The 23,503-nt window shown below is 45.9% G+C and overlaps 1 protein-coding gene across 1 annotated transcript in view; it reads left to right on the top strand.

The window, feature by feature from the left end:
- Positions 1–23,503, top strand: part of LOC142563312 (uncharacterized) — a 45,064-nt gene that overhangs the window by 20,768 nt on the left and 793 nt on the right. Inside the window, exons 3-7 of the mRNA XM_075673870.1 lie at positions 4,899–4,945; positions 17,108–17,216; positions 18,011–18,175; positions 22,788–22,932; positions 23,167–23,303. Of these exons, the coding sequence (XP_075529985.1) occupies positions 4,899–4,945; positions 17,108–17,216; positions 18,011–18,175; positions 22,788–22,932; positions 23,167–23,303 (603 nt within the window). The remainder of the gene's footprint in view (positions 1–4,898; positions 4,946–17,107; positions 17,217–18,010; positions 18,176–22,787; positions 22,933–23,166; positions 23,304–23,503) is intronic.

Here is a 23,503-nt window from a genome sequence, read left to right as displayed (position 1 = left end):
TTGGTGATTACGTTAGCGTGCTTATCTTACACTCCGTAAATATGGCTATTTGGCATGGCAAGCTTTCTTCCTACTTATTTTAAGCTGTCCCCTATTTGTTCATACTTTTTCAATCGTTCCTGAGTCTTAATTTTGCATATCAATGACTTTTCGAGTGTTAGTTCCCTTTGACACTTCAGCTAATTTTGTCTGATCGCATGAATTATATACTTTCATGCTTTGTTGATCTTTGTTTCGGTTTTTTATTTGGCGCAAGGAATACACATTTATTGTAGAAAAAGCACTTTATGATGGCCGGGCCTAAACCTCCCATGAGGGCACGTCGAAGACTTGCCTGGCCGCCGCCACACGGACGTGCTGGGTCGCCCAGGTTTGGTCGTCGAGGGCGGAGCTTCGTAGAGCCTCATGCAACCTCGACGAGAGGGTTGTGGTGTTAATGCGTGTGTAATGTGCTGGGCACTCCCACAGGATATGCGGAGGCCTAGCCGGGTGAATTAGAAAGCACCGGCAGTGAGGGATCGTGTAAACATCTGGTAATATAAGGTGGAGGCGATCGGGTGAAGAGTAGGTGTTTGTTTGTAGCAGACGCAGGGTGGTAGCCTCCGCCCGGCTGAACTTGGGGTGAGTGGGGGGAAGGTTCGGCGACTTAGGTAAAAGGCCTTACCAAGATAAGTGGTCAGATTGTCCCTGGTGTCCAACTCGTCTCCAGCGACTCCGGCGCGGCTGCTAGGACTCGGGCAATGGAGTGGGTGACCTCGTTGAGATTGGGGAGGTGGGGGGGGACAGTGCCTGCATGGGCAGGGAACCATGTCACGGATATCATGCTGTCTTTAGAGTGTGATGCCTGGCAGAGGATGCGAAGAGCTTGGGGAGAAATACGCCCTTTGCTAAAGTTAGTCGCGGCTGAGCGGTAGTCACACACGATGGTGCGACAGGGGGGATCTAGAGTGGCCAGGGCGATGGCCACTTCATCAGCCGTCATGGCAGCGGAGTAATGACGCTGGAGGCGTGGTGTAGGACTCCAGCGCGTGTGGCGACGGCCCCAATTCATGTGCCATGGGAAAATTGGGCTGCATCAGCAAACGTGACGCCACGAACGTGAGCAAGGGCTTTTGTGATAGCTCCGGCCCGAGCTTTGCGCCGGGCCCTGTTATATTCAGGGTGCATCTTTCTAAGGATAGGGTCTGTGTAGATCCAGCTACGGATGTCAGTCGGGATTGGTTGCTTGGGGCCCTGTTGCTGATGGTAGGTGAAGCCAAGCATGCGTAGAATCCTTACTGAAGCGTCCCGTTTCAGTAAGGGTGAGCCGTTCAAGCTGAGAGCGTTGTTGGGCTTTAAGGCTGCAGCTCGCATCTCCCTTGAGGAAAAGCTGCGCAACTCCAAATGCGGTTCTATAAACCTTCTCGGCACGATTCCTGATGTTTTTTTCGCATCAGATTCAAAGGCTTGCAGTCGTATCTTCTTTGGCTTGGATCTATTTTTGAAGTGCGAGTGTGGTGTGCACGCAGCATTGGCTATAACCTTGCTGAAAGTGCAACTTACGGTCGGTGAGGTCTTGTCGACAAACATGCATGCTGGTGCAGTCTCTTTTTGCTGTGTGCCTTTATTCAAAGTCCAACGTAATGTATCAGTGCTCTACTCAGAGAGCTTTCGGGCTGCTAAGTTCACCTATTGTTCGCCTCGAGTTCGCGGTCAACAATTCCAGTTGCGTCGTCACAGGTGGTAGTCTGACGCGGTCGACCCTCACATCTCGACGTAGCAGCAGTGTTTGGTAGCCATGTGATTTGGGGTGAAATACGGCGGCTCTTCGCTTGTTCAAAGCGACAAAATTTTTTTATGATGGTCGATAGTCGAAACGTTGCCGAAAACAAGTAAATTGAAAGCGTTGTCGGCGATGCCTTTTAGCACATGCGCCACTTTATCTGCTTCAGACACAGAATCGTCAGCGTTGCGGCACAGAGCCAAGACGTCGAGTATATATTAAACGTATGGCTCTGTAGGTGTCTGAACACGAGACGCAAGAGACTTTCTCGCGGAAACCTTGCGCCCAATGAGGTCGCCGAACTGTTCCCATAGCTTTTATTTGAAACTGGCCCAGCTGGTTATGTCGTCGTCATGCATTTGGTGCCCCACGCGTGGGGTGCTGCCGAGGTAAAAGATGACATTGGCGAGCATAATGATTGGGTCCCACCGGTTATTAGCGCTGGCATATTGATAAAGCTTGATCCATTCGTCAACATCATGTCCCTCCAGGCCAAAGAACACGCCAGGGCTGCGATGTTGGGCAACCGTGACGACTGGAGCAATCGGACAAGCTGAAGCCGTGGCAGAGGCGGTCTCGTCCCCGGGAGGCAAGGGGACAAGCTCGGTGTACCGAACACTTCGAAGTTCCGTGGCAAAGACGGGGACCACTAACCTCAACCAGAATGTTACGTGTGGAAAGACACAGACGAAAAAAGCTATTTAAAGTGGAGTCAGAGAGCCAGGCCAACACTCGCTCGCACCAAGGTTGTGCACAGACCCACTTCGTAGTTCTTGCGGCGGCTCGTCTCTTGGGCATCTCGCGGATAATATCGTAATAATATGTTTGTTCTTCTCCTCCTCGGACATCGATGCGTTCACCCGTTTGCAATGGTCAAGACTGTCTTCAATGTAGCTCTTGAACGTCTCTCCGGCATCTTGCGATCGTGTGCGCAATTGTTGTTCTGCACGAAGCTTTCGTACTGCGGGTCGACCGAAAACTTGGCTAAAGCTGGTCTTGAAGACCAACCAGGAAGTGAGGTTGGCGTCATGGTATATAAACCATAGTTTCGCAACGTCCGTAAGATAGAATGTGGCCTTTCTCAACTTGGTAACATCGTCCCACTGGTTATGGGCACTCAATCGCTCATAAGAGGAGAAACAATTTTCAACGTCTTTGTCATCTGTGCTGGAGAATATAGGGGGATCTTGCTGACGCCAGGCACCGGCACAAACCAAGGTGGCTGGCGCTGTTGGAGAAGTGCATACGTCGTCGGGCATGATGGAGAGTAGAGTGCGACTCCGAAGCTTCCGGGTGGTCGAAACCCAGCACCTCCACTGCTTGCTAAGAGATTTAGTAGCAACGGGCGCAGGCGAATGGGTAGCAGTCACAAGCGTATATATATCCGCACGGGTATGTATATATATATATATATATATATATATATATATATATATATATATATATATATACACGCTGATGTGCGAGGTTATCTAAGGTATATAAGGTATTACTGCTTCCAGGACTGTTTACTGACTCTTGATATGATCTGCTTCTTGACATAATAGTCACTTCCATGCATATCGTGATGTCCACGCAAACAAAACAGGCAATATGTCTGGCTCAACGATATGTTGAACAGCGTCGAAGCGCAATTAAAGAGCATAAACCTGAGGATTGAGCACTAGGGTACTACCCTGTCTACACAGTTGGTCCTCAGATTTCATTTCGGTGCCTTTCCGCTGACGTCGATTTATCGGCTTTGGAAGAAGCTATGGATACTATAACGCGCTATTTGGACCTGGTTAACAGTTCACCTATGACGACTGCTTGCATCGTGTTCTCCCATGCTTTCCCTATATACACTGCAAGTCAATAGTGTGACTACTGTAACCAAGATCACTCTGCGGCGTGACCATATGCAGTCGCATGTGACATGTTCAGCCGGAAACTTGCCTACGCCTGGTGTAGTAATAATTCCTCGTATTCAATGTAACACTTTACTTTGGTGTTGATATTCTCTGTATCGGCCTGCAGTCTGTTCACGTTAGAGCTATGATCGGTAAAATCGCTGACATTGTGTTGTGTTTGCGTGGTTGCAGCTTTGGATGAATGAGTGACACTTTACGTGGTCAAGCGCCATTCCCGATTCCCAGGATTTATTGATGATCTTTAAGAGATCTTCTTGGACTTCATTGCCGAGGCTTCCAAGGTCTTTCAATGTGACTCAGTCAAGGCCAGGAGCTGACCGGGTTTTGCTTTGTGGCGGCACCTCTGCGAGTTTATCCAGCCTGAAGCGCGTGTCCAGCAACCTTTTCGGGTCATCTATCGAGGCAGAAGGCTATTTTGCCGGGCTGTTCAACAGCATGCGGCAATAAGTACATGTAGGAGATAAATGATGCGAACATCTTTCTATATAAGAAAAACATGAATATGTATTTCCATAAAAAGCAACAAAACTACCCGTATACTCTTGTCAAGCCAACGTACCATTCTATTCTGAAGTACTTTTCAGCAAGCGCTGCTGCTCTGCCCACGTCACTGTGAGCGATATACAGTCGACCGTACTCGTGTACACTCATTCCATGCATGGTATTTATAAAAATCTGTTTTCCTTTGTTTCGCTGACTGGAGTCGCCTGTCCTCTTTACTTTACCAAACAGGCCTTGGTTTTCGTTAACGGCTGCTGTCGCATTGTCTATATGTTTGTCGCTGAAATGAGGTGCCAGAGGTGTTTGATTTACCTACTAATTTTGCCGCAGGTCATTGCGTTAGCTAGTGTTCTTGAGCTGCGAAATCGTTAAGCGGGCACATAAAATCAAATGTATAAATGACACAAATTATGACTGCTGTATTGAGTACCGTGAATTCAGCGGTGCATATTCTCCAGATGTAAGTACCAGATTTGTATTAGCATATTTGGAAAGTTTAATACCAATGAATTAGATTATAGAAATTAGAGAAAACGACCCAATTCAACATTAAGGCTTTGGCAAATCACACCAAGCCACTGATGATTTAAATATAAAGACATCATTCTTAAAGCAATTAAACCATGAGAGGAGGAATAATGAACAAAAAAGAAACGCTTAAATTTTTTGGCTTCAAGAAATTGTTTTTTGAAGCAATTGATCTCATTCACTTACACACTCTGCAGACGCAACTATGCCCAGGTATTTGAAGGTGGTCATAACGAAGTAAGAGGTGAGTCCTATTTTTCTACTTCCACAATATGAAGCGGTAATGCTTGCGAACAAAGCTGATCTTATAGAGTTTAACATTTTCAACCTAAGAGTATACCGTCACTTTTCCTGTCGATGCTGTTATGTTTTGAGAGACACGAACAAAAAAACTAATTAGGATGTATTTATTTACAAGAGCAGCGCAGCTGGAGAGCAAGATGTAAACCTGTTCGTGCGGATCGCTGGTGCCTGTCCTCGTCTTCTTTTCGTCCAGCTCCATTAAGCATCTCTTTAATCACAACACAAACCCTGGTGGCAAGAGTGCCGTCTCGGTGCCGTTAAATATGTTAGGCAAGCCGAAAGTTGTAGATCTTGAGCCTGGCGACGCGGACAATGTCAGCGGTTGTAGGAGCCGAGGATATTGTGGGACTGGCCGGTGCGATTTCATTGGTGACATCAGTGACTTCGCAAGCTACGCAAACTGGGCCTTTGTAGTAAGACAGGAGTTTTAAGCAAACGTTTGCTCAAAGCGAACATTGCCAAAGGAGCATGAGGGTGCCTGGCGAAGAGTGCACTTCGCGGTGGCAGAGGTTGTAGCGGTGCTTCTGGTTCTCTTGAGACCCTGATAGGCGAGAATGCGTAATTGATCAAGAGCAATCAGTACGAGTCAAGCTTGCAATCAGTAATAGCAAGGTGCCCACGGGTAGCTTCGGATCACGGGCATACAAGAGGCAGCACGGGCAATAGCCGACAGTCTCACGGCGAGAAAAATTGTAGGCTAAGGAAACTTAAGGTAAAGCGACTCCCCTGTTATAGCGATCGGCTAAGACGTTTTCGCTAGCATATCTGTAAGGGTCCACTCAATCAATCAGGACGTTGGTTTCTGGATGGTAGGAGGTGGTAAATTGGTGCAGAATCAAACAAGCGCGTATGCTGTCATCAACGACCTTGTACAAGAAGGTAGTGCCTCAGTTATGAGTCCTCGACGTGGAACTCCATGTAACTCGATGATGTTAGCAGGAATGTGCCCTAAAAGAGCACTAAAAGCTAACGGTATTCCAATCCGTCTTTATTCTATTTACGTCATCAGCGCTGCACGATTCTCCGAAAATTGTCGGGTCACGTCCACGCAACGTCCCAAACACTGCAAAAGCTCTACGTTATTCTAATATGTAACGGACCATGCATAATTAGACCGAACAAAACCGTATTTACCGCTCAGAATGCCTCTTTCGCCATTAGCCCTAAGGTGTAGTAAAAAGTATCGGGTTGTGTGTACCTCGGCTGTCTGTCATGGCACGTCATAAAGCTGAGAAAACTCATCACGTTCAAGTGGCGTTTACGCTCATTAATACATCGTAGAAAACTGCATGAACAACTGGAGACTATTGCGTTTCTAAAGTAACTGAACATGGGTGCCAAACGATCGCTCTGGTACAAGTTACTCGGACTTACGGCCCAGAATGAATTTATTTGCATATTGACACGTGTACTTATCTTTATCGGGCAACCACGTTTCGCCGCCTAACAAGTGTAATCGCACAGCGTGGAACGCGCCTGCATGTATCCGAAGTTTCTGAAAAGTTATCGATGCTTCTATCCGCTGTCTGTTGTCACCGAACCTTATGTTATCCGATTTCATCACCTGACGCGAATGGTGTCGAACTTTGTGGAAGGCACGCGGGTCCGAACGATTAGTCTGGAACATTCGACGACTGCTCTATAAAAGCCGACGCGCTTGACCCGCAAGAAGGAAACATTCTTCCCGACGTTCCGAAACTACCCAGTGCAACGATGGGGCGCCGTGCTTAATTTAAAATTCAAACCGGGCTCCTTCGTCGAGTATTTCTTTCAAAAACGCCGCCTTTTAAAGCTGGCCGAGCCTATGATTCCTTCTTCTGCCGTAGTAGCACTAATAATGCATGGACTGCATGCCGAAATCCTGAAGCAAGTGCAAGTACGATAGGCTAAAACTATGGACTGGCTCCTGCAGTGCCTTCAGGACATACCATCCACTTGAGAAAAAATCTTAACTGCTAACTTAAGCAGTCACTTCAGACTGACCGGCGCGGATTGGTCAACCCGTAACCAGGGAGTACCGAGCCACATTGCAGGCAGCACAGAGAACTTGGGTTGGCGCGCTCCCAGAGGTCGGGTGAATAACGTCGACAACAACCCTCTCCCCCTATTTGAGGACGTGGAAGAATCCCCGATGACAAAAAACTAATAAACAAGGGTGATCAGTCGGACCCGATGACCAAAACTGAGACTATTTATTTCACTTGTTCTAGCCTACTTCACATTCCTGCCAAAGTGGGTAACAGACATTCAATGACTTTGGTTGACAGCGGTGCTTTTCTGTCTATAGTAAATACCAAGCGCTACTAGATGCAAGTCTCGTGCATAGTGTAAGAGTACTACGGTTGCACGGTTACGATGGAAAAGCGGCAATGCATAATCAGTGGGCCTCGTTAAACATCAAGTTCCAAGGTCATGAAATAGAGAGTGAAGCAATGGTGATAGAGTGTGTGAAGTACGACTTTCTGCTATCCATACCGGATATAAAGAAACTAAAAATCAACGTATACTTGGACGATGCGGTTTTAATGGAAGGACTATCAAGGGAAGAGGAACAGCAGTGTAGAAAGAACAACGTACTAGTTGTTAAGTGCGCGTAGGACATTGCAGCGCCTTACCCTGAACTGGTATGCATAGGAAGCTATCCACAAGCGATGAAGTTACACAAGGTGCCTTTGGAACTAACTCACAAGACCGTAATCCAAAAATTACCTTATAACATGTCAATAGAGCGCAATATATGGTTGAAGAAAGAATTTCAGGAGATGCTAGACGCCGATATAATCAGACTTTCGGTGTTACCCTTCGCCTCTCCCGTAACAATTGCGCCGAAGGAAGATGGAACTTTCAGGCTGTGCGCAGATTACAGGGCTCTCAATTGCCAGAAAGAACTTATATCATTTCGCATGCCCCAGATAGACGCGATTATAGATGAGACAGGTGCTTCACGAAATTTTTCACGTATTGACTTGTGCAAAGGTTTCTGGCATACCCCGCTAACCGAAGAAACAAAATGTACACAGCGATTATCACGCGCTTCGCTCTTTACGAGTATAACCGGCTTCCTTTCTGCTGGAAAAGCGCGCCAGTATGCTTCGAGATGAGTATGAACGAAGTCCTGATGCCCTTCCTAGGTATCTTTTGTAACGCGTACATAAACGATATCACCGTCTTCTTCAAAACAGAGGCTGAGCATCAGGAACAGCTGTCTCAGATATTAAATGCCTGGAGCTTGGCACACCTCAAGGTTAATTCTAAGAAAAGTGCATTATTTTAAAGAAAAGTTTTGTTTCTTGGAAGAGTCTTTCATGGAAAAACCAAAAGCACAAAACAAAAGTCCATCGAGAGGATATGTCAACTGGTAAAACCATATGACGTCCACTCATTGCGTGTGTTTTTGAGAATAGCGGGACATTTCAGACTTTCATTAAAGAATTTTCTATGAAAACAAGATGACTCACGTGCCTAACGCACAAAGAAGTTCCATTTGCGTAGGATGATGAATGTGAGAGAGCCTACTGTTGTCTGGTGCACAGAATCTCGGCTGACCCTATTCTACGCACACCAGATTTCGCTTTACTCTTTGAAATGAATACGGACACCTCACACTATGGAAGTGTTGCAGTTTTGTACCAGAAATGTCTACACGCATCCGGCCGAGAAAAGCAATTTGTAGTAGGTTACTACAGCTACACCCTCAAGCTATCTGAAGTCAACTACGCCACTACTGAAAAAGAAACTCTTGCAGTCCTTAAAGCACTTCAGTACTTCCATACGTACTTAGAAGATGCGAAGTTTACTTTGTTCACCGATCACCAGGCCCTCACTCATACCTCGAATATGACCCAACCTAAGGGACGTATCGCCAGATTGGTGAACTACTTGCAGCAGTTCGATTTCACCATCTCCCACAGACCTGGACCCCTTTTTTATTGATGCACACGCATTGACTAGGCTGATGATACAGGCCAACAAAGAACAATCGCAAGGAATCAATGAAGCGATCAATTCGCCTTGCCATCAAACAAACGTATCCTCTAAATCCGAGGATAGCGTTTGATTGGGCAATTCGACCAATGCTCGACGTTTATGTGAATTTGACGACAGTAGATCGGGATAAAATTAAATAGAACGGTTTTAAGTATAAAGTCCATTGTGTTCACGCTCTTTAGTTCACACCTTGCTTACAACATTCCCAAAACCCCAAACCTAAAAACTAGTATGTTAGTTCCAGTTTGGTGTTTTGTTATAATACAAATCTTTTATGAAGCTCTTGACCATTAAATTGAGTCTGCCTAGGTGGCGGTACCATTGCATCCAGCAGGCACTACCTGAATAAACAAATCATAATGCAAGGTATAATGCAATCATATTACACGCATCATGATTCAGTCCTGTTTCCCACTTACCTTGAGCCAAACTAAAGAAATATGCAAATGCTACGTAACTGGACAGAACCAAAGGTTATCTTGTTTGCCGTCGCATGGAGATACTCAAATAATTCTTTGCTTTCCGCCTAATTGGACATTTAGTCTTATTTATTAATCAACATCTCGAATATTATTATTAGGTGGAAAATATCATGACAAAATTATAGAGCCACATCAAAAGCTTCTGATACAGCTTTCTGTTGCTGAATACGTGCTGCATAAAAGTGTGTGTACGAGCGTGAAATAAACTCGCGAATACACGCAAAGTGCCTAGAGCAGCCTGTTGCGCGGAAAACTAAAGGCTGCAGTTTTTGGAGGAGAAAGCACGTCGTATCGCGGTGTGACGATTCCTCCGGCTCGCTCTGCCAATCTACTAAAGCTCCTATATCTGTTATTCATCGCGAACTGTGCTACCACCTACGAAAAGTGAAAGCGCCATAGGTTGGTCCGGTTGAATGTAGTGCCAGTGACGCTCCCATTGAATTTATCCGACAAAACAGTGCCCAGCTCAAGTCCTGATAGCCATTATTCGTCAACATTTCGAACTTGCTGTGCTTTCGACGTGTGCTCATCAAGTGATTTCAGGATGAGGCTTCCTGTCCGCTGTCCTGCACTAATTTTGTGCGATGACCCAAGGATTCACATGAGTGAAACTTTTCTCGTTTTCAGTTCCCCGTGTCCAAACCTCCTTGCAGAAGCAGATTTCACTATCCCACCAGACAAAAAGCGTGTTGTCACCGATGAATCCGGGGACACTGTCGACGGAGACGCATTTGTTATACCTTCTCAGTGCTGTATTTCTCTCAGAATCGCCGTCGCCTCATGCTTCTTCCGGTTCTCGCGCGGTAGTGCCCGCCACACTGCCTTGAACACGACCCATGAGCCACTGTTGGTGCCGGAAGGGTCGGCTGCCACCAGTCTCACCAACGCTACGCCACTATGCGTTGTAACTGGTTCACCTGCCTCGTCCTCCACGCATCGCATGCCCGCGGAAGGCCACTCTGATGCTATTAAAGCTACCTTGAGTGCAGATTCAGCCCATACAAATGCCCTGCAAACCATTTTAAGGAAGCATGAAGCTTGTTTTGACGTCTGTTCCCGAGGCTTGAGTTCTACCAGTGTAATTACTCATCCAATCGAACGAGACGCCTCTCCCGTCATTCGGTGTCCGAGCGAAAACTTATAGAGCAAGTCAACGACATGCTCACACGCAACATTAGGAGGCCTTGAGCAAGTCCTTGGACTTCTGTTGTGCTTCTTAAAAAAAGATGGTTATGTGGGCTCTTGCATCGTTCACAGAGCGGCAAACAAAATTACCTGTAACGATGTTTATCCAATGCCTCTTAACGATGACGCTCTGGGTAGCTTAGAAGGTGCTGAGTATTTTTCGACCCTCGACTTGGGGGGGGGGGGGACTCCGGACATTGGCCAAGTCTAATGCATGAGCTTGATAGCGAAAAGACTGCGTTTGATAAACCTGATGGCCTTTTCGAGTATACTGTACTGTGTAATGTGCCGGTGACGTCCGAGCGTATGATACAGTATACACCATGGCTTAAAATACGGGACCTATTTTTGTTACATGGATGGCATTGTCTTCTTTTTGTCGAGTTTCTCTCATCACCTACAACCTCTAGAGGAAGTGCTCACCTGTCTAAAAAAGGCTGGTGTCCAAGTGAACACTAAAAGTGTCGATTTGCAAGCAAAAACAATAAATTATTGGGCCACGTCGTCACCAGTGAGCATGGCATTCAGCCTTATTCCGATAAAGATCGCTGCAGTGTTGCAATTTGCACCCGCAACTACACTTAACGGCCTCTGTAGCCTCTAGTTTTCCGGACGGTTGCCCATAACGTGGGAAGAAGCACGCAAGGGTAATTAGGAATGGCGGTAGGGTAAAGGAGCGTGACGCCCGCGCAAGCGGGAAGCTCGAGGTATATCCAGGGGAGGGGAGGGATAACGAACAGGCGAGGTTGTGTGCAGTATGGGAACGTAGGAATCTTACCTAGGTGCCCTGTCTCATTTCAAAGGTATCACAGCTTCGCCCTTCATCTTGCTGGCGCCCGGAAACATAGGAATTGTACCTAGTAGCCCTGTTTCGCTCAAAGGTAGTGCAGCCTCGCCTTTCCTCTGGTTGATTCCGGCGGCAGTAGCCGGAAATGCGGCCGCCAGTACCGTAGTAGACACAAAGAGGGAGTGACGAGCGCCACGCGGAGTTGTACAGTGGTGCAGCAGTATACGCTGCCATCGATGGCAGGTTCTCACAGTAATATTCTGCAGGTGGCGAATGAACGGTACAGGCAGGCCGCGAGGCGATGCCGGCATAACTGAGAATACAATTTATTCCTCTGGACTTGTCAAGTTCGGTGATTGTTGTATACGCCAGTTTGTCCTTGATGATATCACGCAGTCCAGAAGGCACGGGGCGAACATTTGCAGGCATCGCAGGTTCAGAAAGATGTCCTTCAACTTCCTGCCTGATGATAGTACGTATCAGCGCTCGCAACTCGGCGTCACCGTTGACACGAGGGTCGCAAGAGGCGTGTGGGAGGCGAATGAACTGGAGCGTGTCAATATTTTGGCATGCTTTGATAATATCACGAACACTGTTTGGGCTCCGAATGACGGGAGAATCCAAGACTACCGAGTTGGTTCCCTTCAGTATGGGGAGAACAAGGTCAGCTTCCACCACGTCACTCGGTGTGAGGCGGCAGAGAGCGATCACGTCCTCAATGTAGTATTTATAGGACTCGTCTGGTTGTTACATACGCATTGGCAGCTTCTCTTTCGAGATTTTGGGGCGTCCAGAGGACAAGCCGCATGTCTCGCGAAATTGCTGGGTGAGTGTTGACAACTCCGAAAAGTTACTTTCGCACGTCTTGGCAACTTTGGCACCTTAAAAGCGAAATGCTGTAGGTGGTGCGTGTCGTCCCAGTCCATGACGTCGCATGCTCTGTTGTAGTGCTTGAAGTAATCTTCCAAGTCTTCACCGCCGAGGACGGCAAATACAGGAGGGTCTCGTTGTGTGGTGTTCACGGTCCAGGTAGGCCTAGATGACTGACCCGAGGCGGTAGTAGCACTGGTGGATGGACTGTTTTCTGTCATCACTGTTGTTAAAGAGAGCAAACGACGACTGGACCGGAGTTCGAGGGGAATCGGAATAGCATGGGGACGTGAGAAATGAAGCCCGCTCCAAGGCTTCTGAGACATCTAATTATGTGATCCCTTTATGTTAGAGCAGCCACCCGAGACAGACCCGAAGCACCGCACAACCCAGAAGATAACGATGAGTAATGTGTAAAAATGACGACAACGACATGCACAAATCACGCTGACAATATCACAATAAGCAAACAAACAATTGCGCCAGAGATAGCATAGAGCAAATTATTTGCAGCTCTTAAATGAACAGAGATGATAAATCAATAGAAATAAAAGCGGACGAAAAAAACACGCAGTTCTGCCCTAAAGGCGCAGCACCGATTGCGGTGGGAAATCAGTAGGTAGCTATACCATGTAAGGATAGTAGATTTATCAGCCGTATCAACTTGGAAATAGTCGCTTACTAACTAAATTAACAATGCTATATTGTGTTAGTGCGATTCAGCGAGGACATAGAAAGAAACAGAGGCAAAGAGCCAGCAGTGTATCTGTGTGCTTGTTCTTATTTATGTCATCATTCAGTTGCGCTTGGACACTCTATCATGGATTAAAACCAACTAGCCCGCCAACGTGTTTTAACTAAATTGAAAAGCATGGAGTCATGCGCGCACAGGTAAACGTGAACACATATCGCTCGATGAGTGCAGAAGCTCGATGTCAAAATGCTGGAGTGAGGAGTCGCGGCAGCAGCAGCGATGGAAACGACTTTCCTGCATCTCTCACTTCAATGCGAACGGAACGTCGAAAGCACAGCGCACATGAAGCTACCGGCACTACCCGCACTCTGCAAACATCTCAGATCGCTTTGATGATGAGGTCCGCATGGGCGCACACTTCTGCCCCGTCGTAAAGATCGCCTTCAAGTATGCCGCCCGCACAGCCGCGCTGTAAGCAGCAGCTGCCAGAGAAGAGCCCCCCTCCGTCGCCTGAACCCTGTGCCTCACGCTCGACAAGAAAAGCAGGGCTTCCAGCCCGCCTTCCTCGCTCGCACACGCGTGATTGAGCCGCAGTTGCCAACTCACCCTCGCACGCTTTCACTCCCACATAAAGCACACCACGCGTGACAATTTCATCGCCCTTGGACTTTATACGGAACTTCACGGCGATGCCAACGCCGAGAGCAGGAATGCGCCTGGAGAGTTCATATAGTTGCAATTGCAATAAAACAATTGGCCGTTCAAGTATTAGCGTTCTTCTAAGGAGTGAGCCGAAAGGAACCGATAGGCTGCTAAATCTGCTCAGAGCATTGTTTTCCACCTTTTTCTAAATGCGTCCGTTAGTTTTTAACTAAATGCAATTCCCAACATATTTTACCGGCTTATAACATCCTTAGTGTTGGCCGTTAAAGCGGAACCAGTGAGAGCACCACTGTACTGAGTAACCAAGTATGAAAAGTAGACAGAAATCCTCAGCGTATATACGCTGGCTAGCGAGCGTATGAGACAAATAATGAGACAAATATCTCATTAGAAAAAAACATCCATATTGAACAAATCTTATAATTTACTCATTTTTCCTTAACTTTCGTCGTTGCTTATGCACTCTAAGAAAAGTTTACACCCTCTGGGTCGCATCTTAGCACATAATAAACGTCACCTGTCTTGCCGGCATTTCCTTTCTTTAACGCTGCGAGCCTGGTACTTGTCACGAACAAACGGCATGCGTGTTATCAGCATGGCATAGCATGGTCGATAGGAAAGTAGCGGGCGTGGCGTTTTCAAGAAAGGAAACGCAAGCAAGGCAGATGATAATTTTTGTGTGGCAGATACACACTCCGAAGGGTGTAAGCTTTTTTTTTTAGATTGTGTGCCAATCGCTATGTGCTGGTTTTTGGACAATGTGACAGAATAGATGTGTGCAACATTGAGCACAGTGGCATAAAAGCAATAAATAGCGGTATTTACTGCAGCGTCGTACTTCTCTGCTCCGTGTTCGCTCTCATTCTCCGTAGACGTACAACAAAGATGGGCTCCGTCCTCATGATGGAACTGCATCAACGTCGAATGAAGTGCATGCGCATGAACTGGGGTTTCTATTTCGGTATACATTGTGACGAGGTACATCAAAAGCCTAACCATTGCATGACAATAGATGGAGATCCATAAATGCAGTCACCAACATAAGCCAAATATTTTTGTGGAGAATAAAAAGATCTGACGAAATATTATGTAGGGTTTTCGCCCGATATATAAGGAATCTAAAGCTAAGAGAAATTGGCAGTTGCTTAGCTCGGATATGCCAGAATATACGTAGCGAAAGTTAAGGCATAGCATGGCTAGCCTTGGTTATTATTGATTGGAGGTCCAGGTTAGTCTGGTTGTCTAGCTATGTTGCGGCGTTTAGCCAGTCGTTCAGCGCTGTTCGTCTCTTTCGTGGGAGATTCGTTTTCTCTTCATCTCGTTCCGATGTCGATTCCAGACCTCCTTCTCCTTATCAGAATTCTGGCCGTCATTCATCCGCCTCAACTCTGGTTGCGGCTCACGCGAGCTCTGCCTTTCAATCCTCCAACATGTTATCAGGCATGCGATGCAGCTGGCGAAGCGAGCGGAGGCGAGCGCAACGACGAGGAATGCGATGTGACATCGTGTGCCTTCTCAGAGCACGGCCACGGCGAAATGCGAAGTTCGCGGCCGGTAAAGCTTTCGCTTTAATATCTTCAATATGTCTGGCCTGGGATTTTATCGCCGTATTCAAACATTGTGGATCAAACGCCGCCTACACGGTAACCCAAAGCTTCTCTGCTTGCATGTTTTAGCGATTATTTCAGCGACACCATGCTGATGTGCTAATCGGCACAGCCCTGAACTTTGAGAATACCTTCCACTCATATGTTCATTAAATTTAGGTTAGGGGAGTTTCCTGGCCATTCTTGCGTGACAAGCTACCCTCTGTGTCCACTTGTCCTTCGGTTTATGTGCAGGCGGCACCATTTCTTTGCAAAGCCCAACATGGATCGCCCATGTGAAACTAGGACTCGGACAGCGAGTGAAGGTCTAGAATTTCTTTGAGGGCTAGTTAAGAGCCGATCTTCGCGCCTTTTGGCAAAAAAACAGCAAAAATCTGGCCCGCGTTGGTTAACTTGGGCAAAATTACCACAGATGATGGTATAAAATTTCTGGAGACGGCCCAACTGGCTGCATCTCCAAGCTCTGACGCGAGAGCAAGCACATGCGAGTTATGAAAGTTGTGACAGAACTCTACCACGAAACGTTTTCGCAGCGGCAAAGACAGTTACGGAGCCAACCCCTTTTTGCGGCCCAGGCCCACAGCCGCCGGTGTTTTTCCCATCTTCCAGTTCCCGACACTTCCGCCAGTGCAAAATTACGCCGGAGCTTCTGGTAGAATATCATTAGGGTATTTCGCTCAGCTAACCTTAATGTCGTTGCCGATGCACTAAGTTCGAATGCCAGCACCCTGAGATTTTTCGGTGGCCGGCATTGCGGTCTCTTGCTCACAATATGCTTAACGTGTGAAATGTCCACAGACACAAGGCAACTGCGAAGTAAGTCTTTAATATGCCACGCCTGGGCCCTTCGCTAACAATCTGGTTATTTATTTCCATATTTTGGCTAGCACGAAAGTGGGGTGTCCGACGTTGCTCAATGAGTGAGGAGATCGTAAGTTCGCGTGGGCTATGGCTTACCATTCTTCCAAAAATATGAACGGAACAGCATGAAACACGACCGAAACACCTAAGAACAATGTGAGAAACGATTAAAGCAATAACTAAAAGAATTTTTAAAACTTAGATGGACAATTGTTCAATATTCATGGTAGTATTTGTAACCTGTTCGGCATAAAAAACAAACATTTCTTTTCGTTCTTTAGCATCGATTACCGTTTCAAGGGAGTCTGGTTACTCACATTTTCTAACATGGCATTTCATGTGCATAACGTTACAGCGAAGCTGCTAAGGGCTAGTTCCCCAGGATCATGTCCCTGTGTAGACACAAAATCCAGAAAATAGTGCAATGCCGGGCCGACTTGCGGCGGAGGTGACGTAGGCATTAAGCACTCCCCATGCCTGTGCCGATCCCAAGGATAGTGCAATGGCGGGCCAACCCGCGGCGGAGGTGATGCAGCCACTAACGCTCCCGTGAACCAATACGTGAACCAATCCCGAAGATAGTGCAACACCAGGCCAACCCGTGGCGGAGGTGCGTTAACCGCTCCCAATACGTGTGCCGATCCCAAAGATAGTGCATCATTCTTAACAGAGTGGACGGGCAATGAGTTTTTTTAATTCAGATTTCTAAAATGGTTGCGCAATTATGTGTTGGTAGAATTTGACCCAACCGAAAACGTGATGCTCACCTGCAGGTTAACTTGCAAAAAACAGTTACTGTATTGTATGCGTTGCCTCCACATTCTAGCAAGAGTAATGGCTATCCGAATTCATGAAACGAGACAATGCATTCTTGAATGTCATTGCGAGGACCCAGGCGTTGCTTTGCTAATTTATTCGTCTATTCTGTAGCCATCGCATTTAAAAACATGTTTTACCTTTCTTCAAGGCATGGCATATGTTGCTAGCGCTTGCAAGAGCTGGCGTGGTGCTTTGGTTTCTGATGACGCCAAAAGCATGGTTGGCATGACAACGATTGCACATGAAGTACTTCACACGTAAGTTTGTTACATTATAACTGCTATTTTCGAGAGATACAAAGTTTCTGATCCAATCGCTTTCCTTCAGAAAAAGCAACGCATTTATTCGTTCTTATATAAACTAAGTCTCCCGTCGTCAGCGAATCTCTGAAACTTTGCGTTGACTTGCATACTTGCCTGGAAATTAATAAATGTACAAACGCCAGGGTGTTGCTATTTCTATGGCCATTTCCAATATGCTCGGATATATTCTCGTTCAAGGAAATTTTGAAATAAATATATAAGTTCGTAGATAGGCTCATTGTAAGCACTTCGTCATTTCACAAACCCATTGCACTCAGTTACAAGAGTACCGAGTCAAGTAAAACAGCATGAGGAAATGCTTGCTAACTAACAGCCATTTCAGTAAATTGATATGGTAAATGCATAGTTACAAAATTACAGCTTATGCCGCCATAAATTAATAATTTAGTTTGCGGATTCGCTTCGCAATGGGGTTGTCAAAAGGGCAGGAATGTGTAAAAAAAGTGATTGCATACCAGATTTAAGAACACGAGGAGAAAATGGCTGCGTTCGCAAGTTTCAATTATTGATCGGTATGGTTGTGGCCCAATGATGGAAATTTCCTCAGAATGTTGTTGGAAGACCACAATCTGACTTTTCTAAAAGCTATACCTAGCACTCATTGTATGAAAATAATTTTGCTGGAGATTCCAGCACCAAATCCTTTGTGGAAGATTTCAATATGCGCGCACACAACAGCATAAATGAAATGCTAACATTTATGTAACTAATTCCAACATATATTTTAGTATAGGGGCTGTTCATGATGGCACCGCAGGACCGGACTACGTTCCAGGCAGCCCAAGCGCCGAAAATTGTCCGGATGAAAAGCAATTCATTATGACAGCGACCCCACCGCATCTACTGCTTCCTCTGTCAAAGTGCACCCGCGATCAAGTGTTGGCTTTCCTAGAGTAAGCTTTCCTATTTTGTGATTTACCATGCAAAAAAAAGTATTATCTGCAATACAAAGTACATTATGTATCGAACTGTGCTGTTCAAATCAACTTGGGTGAGGTCGTGCCTCAGCTGTCTTAGATTTTTAGAGCGCAGTTTTGAGGCTCCCGTTCCTGGGTTGAGCAGAGGAGTCCCTCTGCGTAACCACGCGAACACGCTCGTGCTACTTCGCTCGCGTTCTTCCTCGTCTTAGATTTTCGTACAATAATTACTACAGGGAACTTTAGGGCTACTAGCTAAGGCAGCTGCAATCGGGGTGGTTGAGCAAGCATGGGAATTATGAGAAGTATGTCGATTTGCCTAAATTTCGTCCTTATGGCATCAAACGGATCCGCGACTTTGAAAATTTGTGATCTTGAACACAGTACTGTGTAATAAATCTATGAGTAAATATTATTACAATTTTGTGGTGGCAGGACTCGAACGCATGATCGCTACCACAAAAGCCTGACATTGAAACTACGAGGGCGAAACAAAAAGTCATTGCCCCTACTTTTTCTTATCCAAATTACGGCTGTAAATTCAAAGTCACCATATCCATTCCCAGCCGCGAACCTTTTTTTTTTCGGCGTTATCTTGTGGTAGCTCTGCGGCACTGTGCTGCTGTCAGTTGTCGAAGATGGCAGACTGTGCTTCACATGTCCACAGCCTCCGAGCAACGAAGTTCGATTCGTTTTCTGTGGACCAAAGAACAAATGCCCGTCGAAATCTACAGGGAAATGCAGCCCATGTATGGGGAAAGGCGTCTCGCTTTGAGCAGTGTGAGACGGTGGTGTTGTGAGTTCGCAAAGGGCCGCAAGAAAAGATGAAGCCACGACAGCTGTCTGATGGGGGTTCCACAGTCAGCCGGACGAATTCTATAACAGGGGTATCTCAAATTTAGTACCGTGATAGGACAAATGTCTGAACCATTGTCGGGACTATGTAAAAAATAGTGTAATGCACGTAGAATAGTACGTGTATTCGTAATCAGCTGCACGTGCCTGATTTTGCCTAATCAAATATAGAAGGAAAGACTTTTTGATTCGCCCTCATATTACGGCATGGACGCATGAATTGGCAAACAGCATACAACGCCCTCATGATTTTCTTTCGGGCCAGCCAGCAAGTTTAAACACTTGAGCGTTTTCATTCAGCCTTCTCGAAAGGTTTGGCCGCTGCAACTAGTAGCAACAATGCGTGTTTGCTAAATATTCTGCAGAATTTCAAATTAAACTTTATGACGACAGCCGACAGATAAAGCGTAATAAACAAAGCCACAAGAACGTCTGAATCAACAAGTGCGAATATCACACAAATACATGTACTTTCCATCGTTCCCATGCTGGCTGAACGATCGCAGCGCCAGAGTTCCCTCTGGTAATGTTTGTATGAAACTCTGTGGTTATCGTATTCTTCCACAGCTGGCTCCGATGCCACTCATCATCCCAGCTTTTCCATACTGCCCTTCGCGCTCGAGCCGCTGCTCACGCCTTCGTCATCGTCGTCTTTCACAGCTAGCTCCGATACCCCTCATCATGCCAGTGGTCCCATACTGCCCCACCCCCCTCTGAAAAGGCGGTGACGGCACTGGCCCAATGCCATTCGGTGCAGTGATATTGTTCCGAAATTCCTTGCCTCAATATATCGCGAACGAAAACACGTATTCAGCTGTGCTGAAATTTTGCATTAGGGCCGATAGTAACCGTCGGACATTTTTTGGTCTGATAGATACACAAGCCACTCGACACGGTCATCCATGCAGTGTCAATTGGCGGACTGCTTTTCTGCGTAATCAAGCCATAAATCACATGAAACCTGTGGATGTGTTGCCTAATACCTGCATCGCAAACAGACGTACTTTTTAACGAAATAGCTCATGTCATTCATTGGCTTCTATTATTTTACAAAGTTCCTTGTGGGCTACTCCAACCTTAGGCAAATGTATACTACGGCCTTTGAGCACACAATTGTGAACGTCAAAGTAGTACCTATCGACATTTTCTGTACAAAAAGAATACATAAAAACTAGTAATCTGTCCGTACAATTGTTGCCTCGTACGTGTATTTGAAGCATAATGGAACGTGTTAACTGTTTATTTGGTTCCTACTTGCAGTACTGCCTACGACACACAATAGACAGGACAGTTGTCATTCGTTTGCTTTCTTTCATACCGTCTGACGTGTTGGCTGACTAGCGTCCTAAAGAACACATACATGTTATTGAAACAAGGAGTGAGGTTCAACGGATTCAACAGCAATTTATTATGCGTTACTGGAGAAGAAAGCTATTCTTGGATAGTTCTCCACAATAACTATGTGCTACTGTATATGGAAGGATCCAGAAGCCCTTGATGTACTCAGATATGTGGGATTGTTCTCTGTGCTTGTACCTTGCTTTTCTAGACAAGCATGGCGCATCGCCTTCCTCCTCACGACATTACTGAGTCGACATGTCGTACTGTGCATCCGGCAATAGTTTGGTGTTTGATTTCCTGTGAAATTTGGGAACAATGGGAATTGGGTACAGTCCACTCGGTAGAGAGTACATTTCAGAAGGGTTTATAAAATAAATATAAAAAATAAATAAGAGCCATTTAATTGGTGTGAATAAAAGAGTAGCAGGGCGCCATTCTATGAGCTCATACGCATTTCCAGCAAAGAAAAAAGAACACACAGAAAAGATAAACCAAACAACCGTTGAGCGCAACTCTCATGCCCCCTGTAGACGTCCACCCATGAAGGGCGTGACTGCTTCCGCGTGAATATTTGGCAAGGCTAAAGATAGCAGGATCACGGGTTTATAAGGAGTGTAAGGCCCTCGGCTAACCCCCTTCTCGTTTGTCACTGAGTGGTTACGTATATTCCACACACTGTATCTCCTTTTTCATTGCGTACCTCCTCAACGTAGCGCTTGATTCTGATAATGTTGGTCGATGCGGACCCTAGTGATAGCAACAAACATAGATGTCACATGAGCATTTTCCACAGGGAACGTAAAGCTAGATAACCAAGTCGAGGCTTGAACAACGCCTTTTTGAACAGAAATTACTCCAAATCGGGCGCTTGTTAGCGAACACGTTGATGAAGCTGCAGTTATTTACGACAGTTGCTTATCCATAGCTTTAAGTTCATACTATTTTTAGATGGTCCCCAAATTATGCGTGGTTCCTGACAACCCGTGGTTTAGTGAGTGTGCACATGAGGCACTCAACCCCCCATGATATCAGGCAGCTTTACAGACGTGCTCCGCTATTCTTGCATCATTTCAGATAGACCATCCCGTATCACCCTGTCACATTTGCAGTTATGTTCACTCATACTTTACACTACCGATGTTGAAGAGCACTTAGATCATTATCGTATCCAAAAGAATCCATAGGCACACATAACTGCATTTTTTTCTTTTCACACGACACGGAGAATAATCAAGGTGACATGTTGGATGAACGGAAAAACTTAGAGCGCTAAAAACACGAAAGACGTAGAGAAATAAATACGCACCACAGGAGCTCACTCACAACTCACTCGCAGTATGCGTTACCAACTAGCCCACCTAACCGTGCATGCTTTTGGATATACACACTGTCGGGAGTTTTAAGGGGGTTTGAGACGGTTGGCAGGCGCATGTTCCGAAATTGGAGCTTCCATCTAAACACCATAGCCTAAACAACATACCAACATTCTAGCGAGTAGGTACGGTCACGAACTATTGCCTGTTTTTCATGTGAACATCAACAGACATTGGAGATCTCGAAAATAGCCGAAAATAAATATGCGTTCTTTTTTAAATGTGACCAGAAATTCTTCAACTTAAGAAATCGGCGATATATCACTCTAATTGCTGCTGGCGAACGGAGGGTGGTTATCCAGCAGCTTAACAGCAGATCCTGTAACTGCAGGCCACAGGTTGACGAAGAGTTGGCAAAAAAGAGCGCGTATCGCACTTCTGACACCAGGTTTGATAGACAAGCGTTGCACTGTAGATTTCAATAGCTTCCGCGACCAGTAGTTTTGAAACAACCTATTACAACAACTGTGCAACCTCACTGCTGCAGCGCGATGAGATCAGTTAAATTAGCGGGTGATCTGATTTTCCAAAAGTTATCTATATATTCAACGGCACTTTATGGGAAATATTCCGAAATACAACGAGAAGTCACTCGAGAGAAAATAAAACTGCTGCATGAAGGTTTTGTTTTGGGCGCATACAAAATAAATACGCCGAACTAGCACCTGTATGATACGTCTACAAGCCGTTCCAGATACACAGAGGGCGCGGAAGCACAGCGGCAAGACATCAGTGTTATCGAGCATTTTTTGTTATTTCAATCGTTTGAAACGAATGTGCACATAGCTCGAGCCGTCTGAAGTACCGTGTGGTTGCAAAGTCATCTCTCACTTATGAAACGTGTCTTCCATCAGCCGCGTTCATTCTCTTTCTGCCTCACTTTCGCGAAGCACGGAGCCACGCATCGCGGGCATTATACACAGACTAAGCTCCCATTATTGTTCTAGCCACATGTCTCTATTTACAAATATTTTATGGTACCGTACATATTTCTGTTAACATGAACTTTTTTCCTTCAGAACTCCAGGAGCCGCATGTCTTCAAAATTCACAGCAGCGAACCTCGCCTTCGCTATCCGAGGCAAATTTGCGAAGAACTCTTGTGGACGCAAACAGATATTGCAAACATCTGCACAAAGATGCCGAAACAGTTCAGTACATTGCGGTAAGTTGCTCTTGAAAGGATTTGTTCTATTTATGATAGAAAGAGAGACAAAATACGGTCCACGCTTTATCCCTCAAAGCTATAACATAAGCCTTATGAGGTAAATATTAGGGCACGTCTGTAAGACATCAAAATCGGTACAGGAACAATGCCGATGTCCCGTGTTTATTGATTTCATCGCGTGGCTACTATTACTTGCTGCAAGCAAAGTGAATAAAATGTTTCATCTTTCAGAACTACAGCGAGGCGTACGACATTCGAAAGTGCATTTTGGTTTGCTTAACTTTCAACGTTGTTGGAGACAAGGAATACAATATCCACGCCGCCCCTGACTACATTCCGTGTAGCGACACAGCAAAACAGGTACACTGGTGTGTTTTTATCGCATACATCGTGCTACTCGTTGAGATGTATGTATGGTGAATGCCTCACTAACCATACGTTTTGTGCTTGTGTACTTTCTGCTAGTTTGGTGTTCTAAAGAAACCTTGCAGCATGGTGTTCTGTCTTTTAAAATTCTAAAATTGTGAAATTTCGTTGCTGCAGCAACCGTCCTAGAAAATTCGTGCAA

Source organism: Dermacentor variabilis, chromosome 11 (genome assembly GCF_050947875.1).
Source record: "Dermacentor variabilis isolate Ectoservices chromosome 11, ASM5094787v1, whole genome shotgun sequence".
In the NCBI taxonomy this organism is placed as follows: domain Eukaryota; kingdom Metazoa; phylum Arthropoda; class Arachnida; order Ixodida; family Ixodidae; genus Dermacentor; species Dermacentor variabilis.
This window is presented reverse-complemented; position numbering and strand designations above follow the sequence as displayed.